This window comes from Oryzias latipes, chromosome 24 (assembly GCF_053564925.1).
Source record: "Oryzias latipes strain Hd-rR chromosome 24, Olatipes_Hd-rR_3.1".
Taxonomy (NCBI): domain Eukaryota; kingdom Metazoa; phylum Chordata; class Actinopteri; order Beloniformes; family Adrianichthyidae; genus Oryzias; species Oryzias latipes.
In genome coordinates this window covers 15,845,941-15,862,587 of record NC_136260.1, presented here as the reverse complement: position 1 = coordinate 15,862,587, position 16,647 = coordinate 15,845,941, and the positions used below count along the sequence as shown (strand labels likewise).

Here is a 16,647-nt window from a genome sequence, read left to right as displayed (position 1 = left end):
TTGAGGTTTTAGGATGAGTTGGTTGAAAAAGTTCTGGTTCAACAATTCTGTGGTAGATTGTTCAAAAGTCCACCAACTTTTGATTTTTCATCTCATGTCGTCATTACTATTAATTATTATATTTATATATTATTATTATTATTTTTATATGGAAATAATTTAATAATAACATAAGCATTATTATTTCAGGTTTAGAATATTTATAGAAGTTCCTTATGGGAGCAGCATAGGATGTGCAACAAAGCCTCCAAAGTATTCTTCACTTTAAATTGTATTTAGCTGTTCTGTCTCATGACGTCTTCATAGCTGTCAGCCATCCTGCTGTTTGTGTCAAAGAACAGTTTTTTACATTCTATTAATATATTTTTCCTGAAAATAAACAGTTTTTGGGAGCATTTGCATCTATAAAAAAAAGAAAAGATCAGAGTAAACAGCTATTCACAAAAACAAAACAACCCTCTGCTGGGAATCTCCAACAACACTTCCAAGACATTGTACTTCACAATAAATCAATGTTACTCTTTGAAATACAGCAGAGACGTATGATGAGGCACTTGGCTGTGAGCACTTATCACGATGTGTAATTCCATTAGAAAAGACCTTTCATCGTCATCCATAGAGAGCGCTTTGAAGAGCTGAAGGAGCAGCTACAGCACTGCGGCGGCCCGCAACGTCATTCAGGAAAGGGAGACACAGGAGCTGGTGCAAGGAACACAATAACTAACAAATAGTCATTTGTTTATTTTAAACATTTGGCAGCTTTAAGTTTGAGAACCTACAAAAAAATTGGGTAAACTAATCTCTTTAAGTTATTATTATTTTTACTTTTTTTTAAATTCCAGAAATACTTTAACAAAAGCATCAGCATGAGCACAATATATATATATATATATATATATAAAAACCCAGAAGATCCATGATGTATGCCGGCACTTTAGCCATCATTCATCCCAATCTATGTGGTTGTCACAGTGGGTTGTTTGAGTATTCAAATGTTGTTTTGCAGCAGGAGTGGACTGCTGAGTCCTACACTTTCCTGCAGCTCTGCTTGGTGTGACCTCTGCTGCCGAGTCCCTCTGGACCCAACAGAATCAGCAAAAGAGCGAGCCCACAAATACTGCAGCAAAGATGAGCAGAGACAACATGCACGGGTCAATACCAAACCTCCCTGCAGTTGCAAAAAAACTCACCCTTTTAAGCAGTGTTTACTTATCTAATGACTGCAAAGGCAGAGCACTGCATTTGTGTTAATCCCTTCTAAACATAGTCAGCAATTTTTATGAAAATCTGACCTGAAAGCTGTTTAGTAAGTTGCATGTTGCAGTCAGTGTATTAGCGAAAGATTGTCCTGCAAATCTTTTCATGTCCTGAAATATTCAAACTGAATTGTTTTTGAAATATTGGGTTTTTATTTTTATGTGAGAATAAATGCAATGAAATACTGTCAACTGATTTGATATATTTGACATCACAGACGTGCACTTATGAGTCAGACAGTGGAAAAAGACAAGCCGAGTTGGAATTTCTCTGGTTAAATGTGAACCAAGTCTCAATTTCTATCACTTTAATTGTCAGGTGGGGAGAGCTGTGGTAGCGTGAAGGACCCAAAATGCAGAGACGGAGGCACACGGTTCAAGGGCAAGGGGATTTAATCTAAATAACAAAAGGCGCTGCAGAGCAGGGTAACAAAACTACAACTAAATTTACTGTGGCATAGCATGAAAAAAGGCAGAAGGGAGTCAGGGACGTTAAAGACATTACATGAGAGACATTAATGACGTTAATGGACCAGCACAAGAGGAAGGCAGAGACAAGACTTAATACAAACAGGAATGACAAGACACAGGTGAACATGATCAGGGCAGATTGGGACAGAGGAAGTAAAACTCAAGAACATGACAAAACAGAAAACCTTTCAAAATAAAACAGAAAACAGAACTCAAACATGACAGAACAAGATATAAAGGAAAAACCAATACAAAAGAAACTCAAACCATGACATTAATGTCACAAACTTGCAAAAGAGAGTAATTCTAAGCTGAAAGAAAACACTGATGGGGTCTGTTTTTTACTGTTGTTTACTTTAATGGAGGGTTCAGTGTGTAATGTCTCCTTCTTCTCATAAATCCTCCTAGAGCTGTGGAACGGTTCATTTTCCAAGTGGAATAAATTGCATTTAGTAATAAAAACAAAAAGAGTCTAAATTCAGCTTTAAGACGTGAATGCAGCAGTTACTTTACCAAACCTTTAGAGTGACGGATGTTTAAGAAAGTTTCAATGAAAATACAACCACTTTATAACTGGGAACTCAGAAAACAGAATTTTGTCCTTTTCCTTACAATTCAGTTAAACAAAAATGATCTACAACTTGTTTCTCTCTACCCATGTAGCTATAAATACATTTTATCTCGCATGTGCAAATAAATGATTGTAATTACTAAAACTATGTAAAAATGTTTTCTGAGGATCATTCAATAAGTACTCCATTTTGTTATTTGATAAATAATCTACACTTTATATAAATATACAGTATATATAGAAAGAAATAACTCAAAAGTTTATTTCTTTCATGCAACAAATTGCTCTTGACTTTGATTGATATTTGAATGGGTCTAATGCAACACGGGCGACCATTGTGCGGAGATAGAGGAGCCAACTTCTGGTCAAAAGATTGCAGGTTCAGTTCCTGCCAGCGTGCCCATGTTTGCAAGAGTCATTGGGCAAGTCACTGAACCCCCCCCCCCCCCCCCAATTGTTCCTGATGGTTATAGTTTGGCATCAGTCTGCAAATGTGTGTTTGAATGGGTGAATAAGACAGTGACAAAGCGCTATACAAGTGTACAACATTTACCATTTACATAAGTACTGCAAAAACGTCTAATGATGATTAGGAGTAAGTACACTGACATCATCTTCAATCATCTTTGTTCTTTCTACTCAATGTTTTACTTAATATTTGAAATGGGATTAATAATCTTTTATTGCAGTATTTATTTATTTTTAATGCTTGAAATAAATCAATAAATCAAAGCAAATCTGAGTTTAAAAAATTAAAAAATAATACAGTCAACCAGAAGAGAACATTTAAATAACTAAAAAAAACAAAACAATAAGGTTAAAAAGCAAGTTTGTTAAGGGAAGAGCTAAATTAGACTTTGATAGTCAGGAGGTTGATTTTAATTAAAGCCGTTTTCACAGCACAAGGCTCAAAGTGTCACACAACACTCTAAACGAAAAGGCTAAATGAGGGTAAACCAACTAGGAAATTTCATTTGAAATATTTACATCAATTTCAGATTTAGAAAATCTGAAAATAATTCATTTTCCTTTGTAAACCATATTTAGAGCAACAAATTTTGTTTAATGGGTTTTAAAAAGGACTGAAATATTTATTTCAGACTATAAAAATGAAGCTCAACTTGTGCAAAGTGCCACTGTGATCTTTTGTGTTGGTTCTTAGTAGCTTATTTTTGCAATAATTGAGGACTTTCAAATTCTGGAGTTAGTTTAACCTACAAAGCTTTTCCATGCAAAAACAGGGCAGCTAACTCCAGTTGGTGTCAAATATCCACTAACACCAGCTCTACATCTTACCATGAGAGCTGGCTGCTTATTTTGGACAGGTTTTACAGCAGAGGCCACAATTAAAGGAAGTTCATGCTTTCTTCCGGTTATTCTTTCTCTCACTGCCAGCAGAGAGGCTCCGCTTTTTCAGCCTTTTTCTAAAGCATTCAATAAAATATCACCAAGCTGGTTAAAATGACTATGAAAGAGATTAAATTACACATAATATGTTGAAAGCCTGACAAAAAATTTCGATGTGAAAAAGTTTTAATTTTACAGTAATTTTATTTTGAAGCTCGGTAGAGCTTAAAATGAAAATAAAAAACCATCCCATTCCTGACCTGGAGGACTTTTAGTAAAAGAAGGCTTACAAACAGAAATGCTGTGAAAGTAGAAATGTTTAAAATTCAGTTTAATAGTCTTTCTTTTTGAACTACTTTTTCACCTTGAGGATTTCTCTTTAACGGAAAGTCTAAAAGGTGACTGGCAGACAGAAAAAAACGACTTTAAGGTATTTATCATTTCTGACAGGAAGTGTGAAGGACATTCCTTTGGTGAAAGCAGAGGAACTGACTGTTACTTCACTGTTGTGATGACTTTTTATACATTAATCAACATAAAGGAAATGATGGGAGAGGAAACGATTACGGAGACACCCTCCCTTACCACCTCCAGGATCTCTGTCCTGGACAGATAAGCCACTCCTGTTGCTAATTTCAAGCAGAAAAGCAGGAAATGTGACTGTCGTTTTCCGCTTCCATAAACATGAGGACTGCCAGAGTCGGCTGCCAGTCCTGAGCGCCTCTGAGCTGCGTCTCCCTTGGAAAAAAAAAGGCAGGCGCACTGACAGGGAAAGGGAGCAAAGGAGGGGAAAAAAGGAGGGCAGCAGGAAAAAAGACGAAACAGAAAGACAGGAAAAGCTGTCAAAAAAGGAAAAGACTGGCAGGGACTGACAGAGGAGTGGGGAAGAGAGGACAGGAGGGAATAAGAGTATCAGCCTCTCAACTTGTCATGGCTGCAAACAACACAAATCTCTTACTGGAAATCCTCAACTCCTTTGATACGGGTAAGTTTGCTTTCTTAAACTGTGATTCCCCACCAGCAGCTCCCTTGATGTGGTCGATGGGATTGGCTTTGTTTTCTCCCAGGAATTTAAGACTTTAAAAAGTGGCCTTTTCTGAACATTACTTAAAGAAACAAATAAGAAAAGTGAAGAAAATCTTTGTAGATTTTGCTAAAAGGCGCTCATCCAACCCACAAGAGACAAAGATGTGCTCCTGCCTCTTTTTTTTTTCACCCTTTAGTAGCCCTAAATGTCATTTCCAGATGGATCAGTGTCTGCTTTTTTCCCTCTAAACCAAAATAGGAGAACGAATTTACTGAAGAACTTGTGGGTTTCAGCACTGCACTTTTTTAAGCATTTTGTGGCAGGAAAGGGGATCGTTTTTTCTGGCAAAAGTCCAACAGGATTTATCTTATCCACTGCATTCTTGTTCTCCTCTCAAGCCTCGTGTTGTCATTGTTAATGTAAAGGAGCAACAAGTAAATGTTTTTGTTAAGGGAGTAAGATTTGCTGATTACAGACGACTTTCTCTTGTAAACAAGAAACAGGGATGTTTTATTTTGGTAATAGGAAGTCATTTAGGGGACCTCCTTTAACTCAGAGGCTTGAACTAAAATGGACAAACTCAACTTCTAGTTGTTATTAAAGCCCTTTTACTCCTTACTTTTATTTTGAAGAGTAAATTAAGAAAAAACAAATCAAAATAGAGATGTTTGTGTTAGTATAATCTCCATATTTCTCTCTCCACAGTTCCACTGATTATAGCGTTCTGTGTGTCCATGGCTGTGGGCCTGCTCCTGGGGGCCCTGGTTCATGTGCTTTTGACATGGGTGTCCCGGCGCAAGGCAGGTTCTGCCAGCATCACCCGCCGCACACCCCGCCACTCATCCTCCCGCAACCGACCAGGCTTCAACCGCAACAGCAGCTACGACCGCCGCAGCAACAACAGCTTGATCAGCGCCGCTTTAAGCTTCCACAGACAGACGTCCGTCCCAGATCCCTATGATCCCCAGGGCCACAAATCTAGCTTCAGGGCCTCCACCTTCCACCCTCTCCTCCAGTGTAGCCAAATCGCGAGGGAGGCAGAGGAGGGCAGCCAGACCACGCTGCCCCGCACACCTCCACTGAGCATGTCAGCTGCTGAAACTGCAGAGCAGCCAGTGGCCAACCCGTCCAGACCAGAGTCATTTTGGGGGAACAGTAGCCTGAGGGGATTTAGTGCCACACAAACCCCCCCTCCAGCCTATGAGAGCATCATCAGGGCTTACCAGGAAACAAGCACCTGAAGGAGGAGGAGCCTTTGAATGAATGAGCCAAAGCAGGAATGGATGTCTAAATAATAATAGTGATATCAATTTACATTGATGTTCATATCAAGTCTCCAAATATTGTTAAGATATGTCGTTAAATACAACTAAAAGGATTATGCAATTATTGAACAATATTTTATGATTCATTAGACATGTGAAGCAAGACTATAAAAAGACCAGAAAATATGTTTCATAAAGAGTAATGAGAAATTTTAGGATGCTTTTTATCCTTTAGCCAGCTCTAGTTTACAAATATGTATCAGAAGTGGCTGGATATTTATGGAAAAAAGCAAAAGAGGTTATAACAATGCAAAACAAATGCTATTTTACAATGGGAGCCTTTTACCAAAAGTCTGTTGGAAATATGTATAATATGTGTATGTTTAATAAAAAAGGTTGTACTCAATATTGTTTGAAAGAAGACGAGGTTAAATTAACCTGAACCTTTGTTTGCTTATTTGCTGCCTCACATGTTTCCGAATGTTTGTTTTTCACATATTTTAAGATTTTGTGCAAAGATGATATTTTGAATGTAGTTATCAAAACTGTTTTTGCTCTTAATTTATTGTAATAAAAAGGGCAGAATGACAGTGATCCACACACAGCCTGTGGTCTTGAACAGCGACACTAACGTTCAAACACAATTTCACAAAGAGGAACAAAGTTATCGATGCAAATTTTAGATACAAATTCAACTAAATAAATGACAACACAAAACTAAAACTTTTAAACAGTGCTATTCTCTATTGTTACTATGTGTGTTACTATTATTATGTTATGCGCAAACTTTATTTGATAGGTTTGTTTTTACCGGCACATAAAGGATTTTTTGGCTCTATTATTTACACTGTGGTAAAATTTTAATCAATTTGAACTGCAGATCAGATATTTTTTAATATATTCAAAAAACAACATCTTTGTAAAGAGCCATAACAAGAAGAACCTTTAAGTAAATAAATTCAGTATTTAACAACACAAACATCAGAAAGATGTTTGTGAAAAGTAGCACAGTTGAAGTTTATTTTATGACATATTCTTGAGTAGAAGTTAAAGTAAAGCAAGACTATGTGCATGTAGTGTAGGAAGTAACTAAATACTTCTTTAGACTAAATTGGAACATTTAGTCTAAAGTCTACATTATACAATACAGTACATAAAAAGTAAACTTCAAGCATACTGCCTCACTTTTAATATATGCAGACTAAAAAGAGACTACTTTATGCTAAGGGAAGGCCTGAATAAATAACAGCTCACTGGAAAGGTTGGTTTATTTTAAAAAAATCTACATTTATTAACATGCTAGACTCAATTGCATATTTCAAAAAAACCTCCATGCTATAAACGCCTATTCCTTTCCTATTCCGTTCCAGTAGGGGGCAGCAAAGCGCCACAGCTTTTCTTTCCACTGGTAAAGAAGAAGAAGAACGAGGCAAATTAGCTTAGCGGTGTATGAACACCGGTTGTTTACAAAAACAAAACATTACCGTATTTATTTGAAATACACGGGTTGACAAACGAGGTAAGCTCCTCTTTTGTAGCTACAATAAACTAATACTCTTTGCAAACCTTAACTTTTATGAGAAAACACTGTAAGGACGAGCCGTGAATGTTAAATATGTCTGTTAGCTAGAACTATTATGAAGCGGATTGGATTGGATTGCCGTCGCTCTAACTTTTGCTAAACTTATTGATTCAGATCATCAAGATATTAGTGATCCTTATCTGCAGGAGTAAGTTAACTTTTCTCTATATAGTTATGTTCTATTTTTGCGATTTCACTCGCTGTTCCTAAATGGCTTTTGTTCAAAACCGGATGATATTACCTGGTCATTTAATCAGTTTCCTCGACCGTAATTGAAGATGTCACATTATGTTAGAGCTCAATTAAAGCTGTTTTTTCTTCAGAGCTCAGAGGTGGACGATGTCAGTCGCAGCTTTACGTCTGATCCGCTGTCGGAAACTGAGCACAGCTGGGCCGCCGGGTGTGAACAAAGTGCTCCAGTGGAAGGATTTAAGTACGTACAAATTCTGGCGCTGACTGGAACCATTTCTTTTGTTAACAAATGAAATGGTACAATGTTCTGTTTTTAAACCTTTTTACACTTTTTACTTGGACCATTTTTGGGGCAAGATCAGGGGTCTGCAAAAACTTATTTGGGTCGAATTCTCACTGATCTGTTGGAACCACAAAGTCTTATTTCCCACTTTTAGAAAAATAAGACACTGATTTGTATTTATGTTATCATCACTTGTATAATAAATATAACAGAACTGTTGTTTTTTTGTATAAGTAAAGCATATATATAAAGAAAATATAGAACAACTTTTTTTTGACTTGGCTTCCTTTCAAAATAAAAGACACCCTGTGTCACATGATTGTAGTACAGTAGTATAGTGTAATGTCAGCAGTGTTTTAAAAAAAAAGGTTTATTTTAGCGATTGTGGTGCATCTCAGCCAAAAATTCATAAATCTAACGAATTTAAATTAAACCAGAGCTAATTAAGTTACCCCAACTGTAAGTTTCAACCCGTAAGGGTCCTTGAATTTATTCAAAAATAGACAATGCACCTTATTTCTGGTTGTGCTTACTGACCTCCAATTCACTGTCTTTGGTACATGGCACACACGAATCTATCAAAAAGTTTTAATTTATATACTATTTTTTAGCTATTTGCGAACAAGTAAACTAAATGTTGAGTTTGTTTACTCTTTTTTTTTCTTTACTTTACCAATTACCTACTTTTTACTTTGCAGTTACTTTTTAAAATGAAAAACCTTGTTTTTCTTCAACTAGAGATCCACAATGTAGGGGTAAAGAAGCCTCACGTAGGTCCAGAGCCCCGGGTTGCAGACCCCTGGCTTAGATATATTATTTAAAAGAAAATAAAAAGAAAAGAAAATTACACTATTCAAGTAAACACTTGGGATTTTGCTTTTAATCATCTTGTTAGACAAGTCCATAATTTGCACTAAGCTCCAATACACTAAACATAAAAGTAAAATTAAGGATCATCTGTAAAAGCTAAAGCATATGTCAGTATTACCGAAAGCTTATATCCCTGGCTGTTAAATTGTGTATAATATAAATGTTTTCTTTTTAATTGATGTATGTTTCAATGTCACTAAAAGTGGTGTTCTATTATGCAGTTTACAACAATTGAAAGACTCTTTCTGATTTTTTTTGTTTTTTTTTAAGGAAAAGTTGCCAAAGTTACTGGTGCTGTTATCTTGGGGTAAGTTTCAGTTCAAACAAATGCAAACTTTTAAAATGGTTCTTTTTGTTATGCCTACATCTTTAGATCATTATGTTCTCATTCCTGTAAATCAAGGCTGTCCTTGCATGAAAAGATGGGTGCTTAAGGGATTGTTCTCCCTGCAGGGGCTGTCTTTTTATCACTTATGAGATGGTGGCCTTGGAAAAGGCTGTGACCATAGATACAAGTGCAGTTCTTCAGGAGAAATATAAGTCATATATCTATCTGAAAGCCACTCCTGCAGCAGAAAAGGAGAATCTAACTGCAGGTAATTGCTCCTTTTCAGCTATTTCTCCAATAAGTTGCATATTTTGATGTTCTTATGTAGCTTAAATCATGGGGAGAAGTTGTTTACTGAATGTATGTCTTATTTGACATGTTTAAATTAGTGATGGTTCTGTGATGGGGAAAAACAATCACTTTTGAATTAATAAACCAAAGGAACACAAAACATCCTCTGCTCTTAAGTTTGTGCTTCTCAGGGAAAGTTGGATAAAAAGTGTTGTATTTGTCCACACATTTGTTTCTATCTTTGCTTTCCAATTTTAAAAGATTGTTATGAAGCAAAACTTGTATTTGTTTTGGTGCTTTAATTCAAATTTCAAACGGTTATTTTGGATTTCAACTCTTTTTAGAGCAAAATAGATTTCTACTACTAGATTTCACAATGACTGCTGATTTTTATTTTGTTTTTATGTATTGTGTTCTGTAAAAATCTCCTTTTTGTTTGTGGAAATTTTTTACTGGGTTTGCCATGACCAGGTGGTCAATTTGTTATGTCTTCCTGTCTTTCCTTCCTGGCTTTTCTATCTTTCCTGTCCCAAAATATTTGAGCGACTCTTTTGAGTAGTTTTGCCTCCACTAACCAAGCAGATCTTGTTTCTTCTTTGCTTTTGTTGTAGGCCTCATTTATAAAGCAAGAAAGGAACTACACAAAGCAGCACGGCGATTTATGGAAGCATCCTCCAGACTGTTTCTGCAGTCATTAGATGGTAAGATTTTACCTGCTGAAATCCACCGTACAGTGAAAGTTGCCCTTTAAATCTTTCCCAGCCAATTCTATGCCGTGTGGCCCCAGAGGAAACACCTGCCTCAAACATGAACGTCCTGTTTTTGAATTTCACACATCTTTGCCATTTATGTTTATGATTTTCAGTGTGTCATTTGTCATGTTTCAATTTATATAGTTGCTCCATGAGTCGGACAAAGGTTCCAGTCATTTTTATTAGTTTATAGAAATGCGGAAAAGTCTACTAACAAACTTTTGACCTTTTGCAAACGAAAGCTGCAAAGCTGATGACACGTTCTCAGCCTCAAGGTCTGTACTCTGACGTAGTTGCTCTAGTAATGTAAAGGCAGTAGATGCTTGTATTTAGTGATATAGTCTTAGTGTTTAAAAGCATGTCTCTTTCTGTGTTTTGAAAACATAAAGTCAGTCTTTTTGCTCATTTGTGTCTTAGAGCACTTAAGCCATGTAGATGCAGACCCACACGAAGTTGCATTATGGGTGCTGCTGAAGCAGACACAGTCGGCTAACAAAGCCATCAGACTCCAGGCCGTCCAGGAGCTGGCAGACAATCACCACTGGCATGGTAAACGCACAGATCTGTCGCCTTAAGGACTCGCAAACTGTGTTTGCTCTCGATGACAAATGTCTTTTATTTTGTAGCCTACCAGTACCAGACAGCAGCCCAGGTCATTGATCAGAGGACAGCCGTGGGATTGGCAAGAACCCCCCATGTAGACCTAAGGTTCTTCCGACAACCCCCTGCACTTCCAGACTTGGAAGATGTGTGTACCACTAATGAAGACATCTTCTGGGAATGTTTGCCAAACTCTAATGCAAAACCATCTTCACAGGGAACGTCGGTAGAAGAAGGACTTTGGCAGCTGTTGGCGTCTCTGCCACAGTCTGAGGTGGATAAATGCGTCCAGTACTTTACCTCACTGGCACTCAGAGAAAGCACTCAGTCCATGGCGGCTCAAAGGGTAACGAAGGCAGAAATAAATGCATAGATTCATAAACAAAAGGGGGCAGAAGAAGATCACAATGTTTTAATTTACTCACAACCCAAGAAGTCTGGGATTACTGCAAAGCAGCTATTGATGTTGCAGGGCGGTCTGTGGTGTTTTGGTGGGAATGGGCTTCCTTATGCGCAAAGTCTCACTTCTGTTCCTTCAGAAAAGGTGGAGTCCTTCTGCCTGCAGGCGCTGGTGCAGCACTCCAAGGTAATTGATAAGAAGAAAAATAACGTTCTTCAGGTAAAATATCTGCATTAATAAATCTCAATGAAGTTCATTGGAGTATATGCTGCCTTTTTTTTTTATATGCAGTGTCTTGTTTATCAAGTGTGCTACAATTTAAAGACTCTGAATGTAGTTTGTTCCATGGCAAAAATGTGATGTTTCAATATTTTGTAGGTGCAAAGTCACTGTGACCACATAGTGGCAAAAGGGGGGCTGCTTCTCCTTCAAAGGATTTATCAGCTCAGAAGAGACTCTCCTAAAATTCAGAGAAACATTATTCGTATTATCGGAAACCTTGCACTGAACGAAAGTGTCCACCGGGATATAGTTCAGTCGGGTAAGTCTTATTAATCTGATTATGGTAAGCTACTTCTTTCTGTTTGTGTATTCTTACTACACGTGTATATTTGAGTTGTTTGAACTCTCTTCTCCCTCAGGCTGGCTGTCCATCCTGGCTGAGATGATGCAATCCCCTCATGTCACACAGGTGTCTTTCGCAGCTCGAGCTCTGGCCAACCTGGACCGGGAAAGTGTGGTGGAGAAGTACCAGGACGGCGTCTACATACTCCATCCACAAACACGTAACGGGTGGGGACAACCATCTTTCTATTTTTCTAGTACTTTAGTGTGTTTTCTTCTTGTAATCTAACGTGCTGTATTTACTAAGCAGGCAGCCTGTAAAGGCAGACGTGCTGTTCATTCACGGAATCCTAGGAGCTGCTTTCAAAACATGGAGGCAGAAGGACAGTAGTTTACAGCAGGAGGAGACGGAAATGGAAAGCAGAAGTGATTACACAGAGTGTTGGCCAAAGGTGGGGGAAGTTTACTATTTTTTATGGTCTTGAAAGGAAATTCACTTTTAGAAAAATGATGGACTTTCTGTTGACAGTCATGGTTGGCCGAGGACTGTCCAAATCTGAGAGTGCTATCGGTGGAGTATGACAGTCACCTGAGCGACTGGATGTCCAAGTGTCCTGCTGAAAATCAAAGGTGAATGGACTAATGTTTCTCATATGTATTACTACAAAAACGTCCACATATACAGATTATTTTAGATAAAGTTGATGTAATTCCAGTATCATATGATTGTGTTAAATGTGAATCGTTTTGTCTAATTAAATGAATGACTTGTGTGTGTTCAGGAAGTCTCTGGCCTATAGAAGCCAAGAGCTGCTAAAGAAGTTAAAGCAAGCAGGAGTTGGGGAAAGACCTGTGGTCTGGGTAGCCCACAGTATGGGAGGTACGCAGTCAGAACTTTCCTTCCACAAACATGCTGAGGTTTCTCACAAATCTCAATGCAGGACCTCCTTAAAAATTATACATATTATTTATTGAAAAGACCCTAAACATACTTTAGATTTTGGTCCAGTAACTTTGTTTCATTCCATCTACCTATTACTGTTAAAGACCCACTCTGATCATCATTTGAGCTATATATCTTTTAATTAGGAATTTGCTGTTTTTTTTGGCCAAAATTTAAAAAAAAAAACTGTTGTTTTCTATGGCATAGGTTCTGCAGAGGAGCATGATTTTATTAGACACTCACCTCTGAATTGTTTGTGGAAAAATTGGGTCTGAGCATTCCGCCCCCCCTTCCTCTCACCGTTACTGAAAGCTCTCCAGCTTTTTTTTTCCAGCGCAACAAAAATGGCGAGCAGTATCAGAGCTATGTAGCCGTACAGTTCTGAGCAGGGGTGTCAAACTCATTTTCACTGAGGGCCACATCAGCATAGTGGCTGTCCTCAAAGGGCCAGATATAACTTAAACATGTAACTAAATGTAATGAAAAATAAATGTAACTACTACTTAATGTTAAATAACTAATTTATTTATTTATTCTAACTTTTTAAAGTGACAATTACAGTTGTATAGAAAACATATGTTTTCTTGTTACTTTAGCATAAATCCTTTTAAATTTGATTCTGTCAGGTTAGGTTATATGGACAATATTTAAGTCCTAATTTATAGATACCCAATCTCATATTTCATGTCCAATTCCCCCTAGATATGAATAAATACACACCAATTTTTATTTTATTTTAAGAAATTAAAAACTTTTATGCTCTCGCGGGCCACATAAAATGACATGGAGGGCCACATTTGGCCCGCGGGCCTTGGGTTTTACACATGTGGTTTGGAGCCAGATGCCAGCGCAGACGAGGAAAACAAAGACATTCGTGGATGTAATCGTCTACAAGTGGATGCATCAGAATGAAGCAGAGCAGGGAGCTTGTGGCCCGCGCAGTGTATTTCCTTATCTCATAAATATCTCCTTTTCAAATGACAAGTATTTGTCTTCTCCTGATTCATGAGTTTAATGAAGAAATACTCAGAAATGCAACTTTAAGCTTCCGTGATTTCCAGGCTATAGAGCGCACCTGGTTATAAGCCGCACCCATTACATTTTGAAAGGATAAAACATTGTGTACATACATAAGCCGCACCTGTCTATAAGCCGCATGTGCCCACATTGAAAAGTGTTGTAGAGTGAGGATGTGTATGTGCTGAAACCGCGTGCGTGTGTGTGAGAAAGAGGAGGGAGCGTGTGCAGCGCAAGAGGGAGTGTGTTGGGGGTGCGCGTTCATGTTTGATATACAGAGTGAAGGGGGACTGTGATAAAAGAAGGTTTACCCCAGAAGAACGGTGAATGATTCTTTATTAATCCGCTCTGGAGGCTCTGAGGGTCCCAACGGGGAAGTGAACCCCGAAGGTAGATCTGCCGAAGGCAAGAAGGAAAGAAAGAAAAAAAGTAACGCAGGAAAGGTTCAACACATGATATATTTACAAAGAAAGACGGTGCACATAAAGAGTTATCAGAGTTTTAATAATATACCTGAGCTTTTTTTTTCCAAAAAGTGCCTGTGACGCGGCAGTAACACGGCAGAAATATGGTAGTAAGAGCACTAACGGGGCTGGTTAAAAAAAATATACTAGTAAAACTCACTGAGAGCTTTCTTCATTTTCCTCCTGTGCACTGAAACCATGGAGGTCTTCCTCCTCAGTGTGGGATTGGAATAGCGTCAGATATTCTTTGCCACACTCTGTGTCTCCTTCGTTGTCAGTGTCACTCTCATCCTGAGGTGAATTCACTCCTGAGCTCGCGCTGTCCTCTCCGTCACGCAGCAGACCGGCTTTTCCAAACCCGTTGGTGATGGTGGATTTTTTCCCACTGCTATTAACGATTGCTTTTAACTTGAAAGCTGTTTCATTTGCATTTCTTCTTGCATTTTCCATGATGAGGGTCTGTTTGTTTGATTACAATAAACTTGCGTCTTCCTTGACACATATACCGTGCGCCCCCTGTCTCACTCTTACCCTTTACTGCTCGAGTGCCCCTAGCGGTCGTTATAAAAAATGTACTCAAAAATGCATAAATTAGCCGCATCATTGAAAATGCCACAGGGTTGAAAGCGTGTGACAAAGGTAGCGGCTTACAATTCGGAATTTATGGTAATTTCTTTAATGTATTTCCTCTGTCAGAGAAAATACCCAGAACATGCTAAAAATATCAAAAACACGCTTTTTATTGGAGTGGGTCTTTCAGGTCTACAGCCTATTACAACAATTCAAGTTTAAATGTTAATGTTGAACTACTTTAACATTTATCTCACAAAATAGAATCACTGCAGGTTTTGTTTATCTTCCAGACTTCATTGATTGGATTGTCTTTCACTCTTGCAATTGCTTTTTAAAAAATTGATATGTTTTGTTTAAAAGTCACTGCCGTTTTCTTCTTCTGTCAGGATTGCTTGTAAAGAAAATGCTTCTGGACGCATCAGAGGATCCAGAAATGAAAGGCTTGTTAAAGAACACTAGAGGTGTATTGTTCTATAGCGTTCCTCATCATGGAACCTTCATGGCCGAATACTCAGTCAATGTCAGATACCTTCTTTTTCCATCTATAGAAGTCCGAGAACTTTGTAAAGGTGAGTACGCAAAATAACTCAAGGATTTTTTTTGTCAGTGCAGGATAGTTATTTACCAACATTTTTCATTTTTGTCAAGATTCACCAGCTTTGTCCAGTCTGAATGAAAGTTTTGTGAACATCGCAAAGGAAAATGACTTTAAGGTGATGAGCTTCGCAGAATCGCAGGCCACAAACGTCGGACCTATGATCAAAATAGTTGTGGTGCCAAAACAGTCCGCAGGTATGCAACACCAGCGTCAATAAGAAATGAGGTATTCCTCTGTACTGTAGATGGAGATATGAAAGCCTGGTTTCGTTTCAGACCTCGGCATCGGAGAACTCGTCGAGGTAAACGTGGATCACCTCAACATCTGCAAGCCAGAGAAGAAGGATTCGTTTCTGTACAAACGCAGCCTCCAGTTCATCCAGGAGGCCTTGCAGAGTTTTAGCAGCCAGTGACTCTTTATCCGCACAAAGACAATGATGCAGACTACTGCATACTTGAACTGTGGAGAGAAAAAATATGCACATGCCCCCCTTCCGGGATGTCTTTTGTTAAACATGAACAAATAATGTGAAGTGTGAGGGATCACTCAATATTTAGACTAACTTAAATGAAAACTTTCAGCTCTGATAACGAGACTTATTTTTAACTCACTCCTCATGAATAACTTAATTGTAAATCGGATCACTTTTGCAAATAATATTTTTACAGTTTTTTGTCATGTTTAGAGTTGGAAACAGATTGTTAATATTTTAATTATTATTCTGAGATGTAATACTTACGTAAATGATCTGTAATATTCTGAAAAGAATTTCTTCCCCGCATTTATTTTTATATTTGAGAGTTTTATCCCCCAAAAAGCACAATGTCAGTCATAATTGGTGCCAAAATGTATTTCTTTTCCTAAGCCTTACCATAGACTCCTCCTTGTCTATTTAAAAAAACATTTATTTTTTTTAAGTAATGATGTGATTGAATTTTGCCGTAGCACAATTGCCACTAAAAATTCCCATCGCTGTCAATAAATTACTGAAAAATCTCAGTTTCATTTGTGTTTTTGCTAAATATTAAATTAGGGTTTTTACACTGGAAATATTGCTTTTTATTTTTTACAGCCTACAATGCTGTTTTTTGGGCAATATAAGTTAAGTTTTAGCCAAGATTTTGCAAAATAACATTTTGATAGCTTCAGTTTAATTTCCTTTAAAGTTTTTTGCGGAGCAACTTGGTTAGGAATCAAAAACTAAAAAGGAAGCTCTCTATTCTGGTATACGTGATCGTTAGCTTTGATTTTAA

General features: G+C 37.7%; 2 protein-coding genes across 5 annotated transcripts; both read left to right on the top strand.

The window, feature by feature from the left end:
* The first annotated feature begins 4,366 nt into the window (after window positions 1-4,366).
* On the top strand, window positions 4,367-6,531 carry myct1a (myc target 1a). Its single transcript, XM_023953245.2, has 2 exons — window positions 4,367-4,630; window positions 5,378-6,531. Exons 1-2 carry the CDS (start codon window positions 4,576-4,578, stop codon window positions 5,911-5,913), a joined length of 591 nt encoding a protein of 196 aa, XP_023809013.1. The 5' UTR covers window positions 4,367-4,575; the 3' UTR covers window positions 5,914-6,531.
* Window positions 6,532-7,303: 772 nt separating this feature from the next.
* On the top strand, window positions 7,304-16,393 carry serac1 (serine active site containing 1). Of its 4 annotated transcripts, none has more exons than XM_004083501.5 (17): window positions 7,304-7,456; window positions 7,843-7,952; window positions 9,135-9,171; window positions 9,318-9,460; window positions 10,095-10,184; window positions 10,653-10,784; window positions 10,862-10,983; window positions 11,053-11,181; window positions 11,308-11,421; window positions 11,614-11,776; window positions 11,877-12,027; window positions 12,110-12,251; window positions 12,329-12,429; window positions 12,582-12,679; window positions 15,183-15,365; window positions 15,445-15,588; window positions 15,670-16,393. In XM_004083501.5, exons 2-17 carry the CDS (start codon window positions 7,859-7,861, stop codon window positions 15,804-15,806), a joined length of 1,980 nt encoding a protein of 659 aa, XP_004083549.1. In that variant the 5' UTR covers window positions 7,304-7,456; window positions 7,843-7,858; the 3' UTR covers window positions 15,807-16,393. The 4 variants fall into 4 exon arrangements, with proteins under 4 accessions (XP_004083549.1, XP_011489947.1, XP_078799095.1 ...); XM_011491645.4 differs by having other exon boundaries at window positions 11,308-11,454; XM_078942969.1 differs by lacking the exon at window positions 9,318-9,460 and having other exon boundaries at window positions 7,344-7,456.
* Window positions 16,394-16,647: the final 254 nt, after the last annotated feature.

Excerpts from the sequence above, each read along its gene's own strand:
- serac1 (XM_011491645.4), top strand. The coding sequence starts at position 7,859 with ATGTCAGTCGCAGCTTTACGTCTGATCCGCTGTCGGAAACTGAGCACA. Across the intron at positions 9,461-10,094 it reads AAAGGAGAATCTAACTGCAG|GCCTCATTTATAAAGCAAGA; the intron begins GTAATTGCTCCT and ends CTTTTGTTGTAG. Across the intron at positions 12,430-12,581 it reads TGTCCTGCTGAAAATCAAAG|GAAGTCTCTGGCCTATAGAA; the intron begins GTGAATGGACTA and ends GTGTGTGTTCAG.
- myct1a (XM_023953245.2), top strand. The coding sequence starts at position 4,576 with ATGGCTGCAAACAACACAAATCTCTTACTGGAAATCCTCAACTCCTTT. Across the intron at positions 4,631-5,377 it reads CCTCAACTCCTTTGATACGG|TTCCACTGATTATAGCGTTC; the intron begins GTAAGTTTGCTT and ends CTCTCTCCACAG.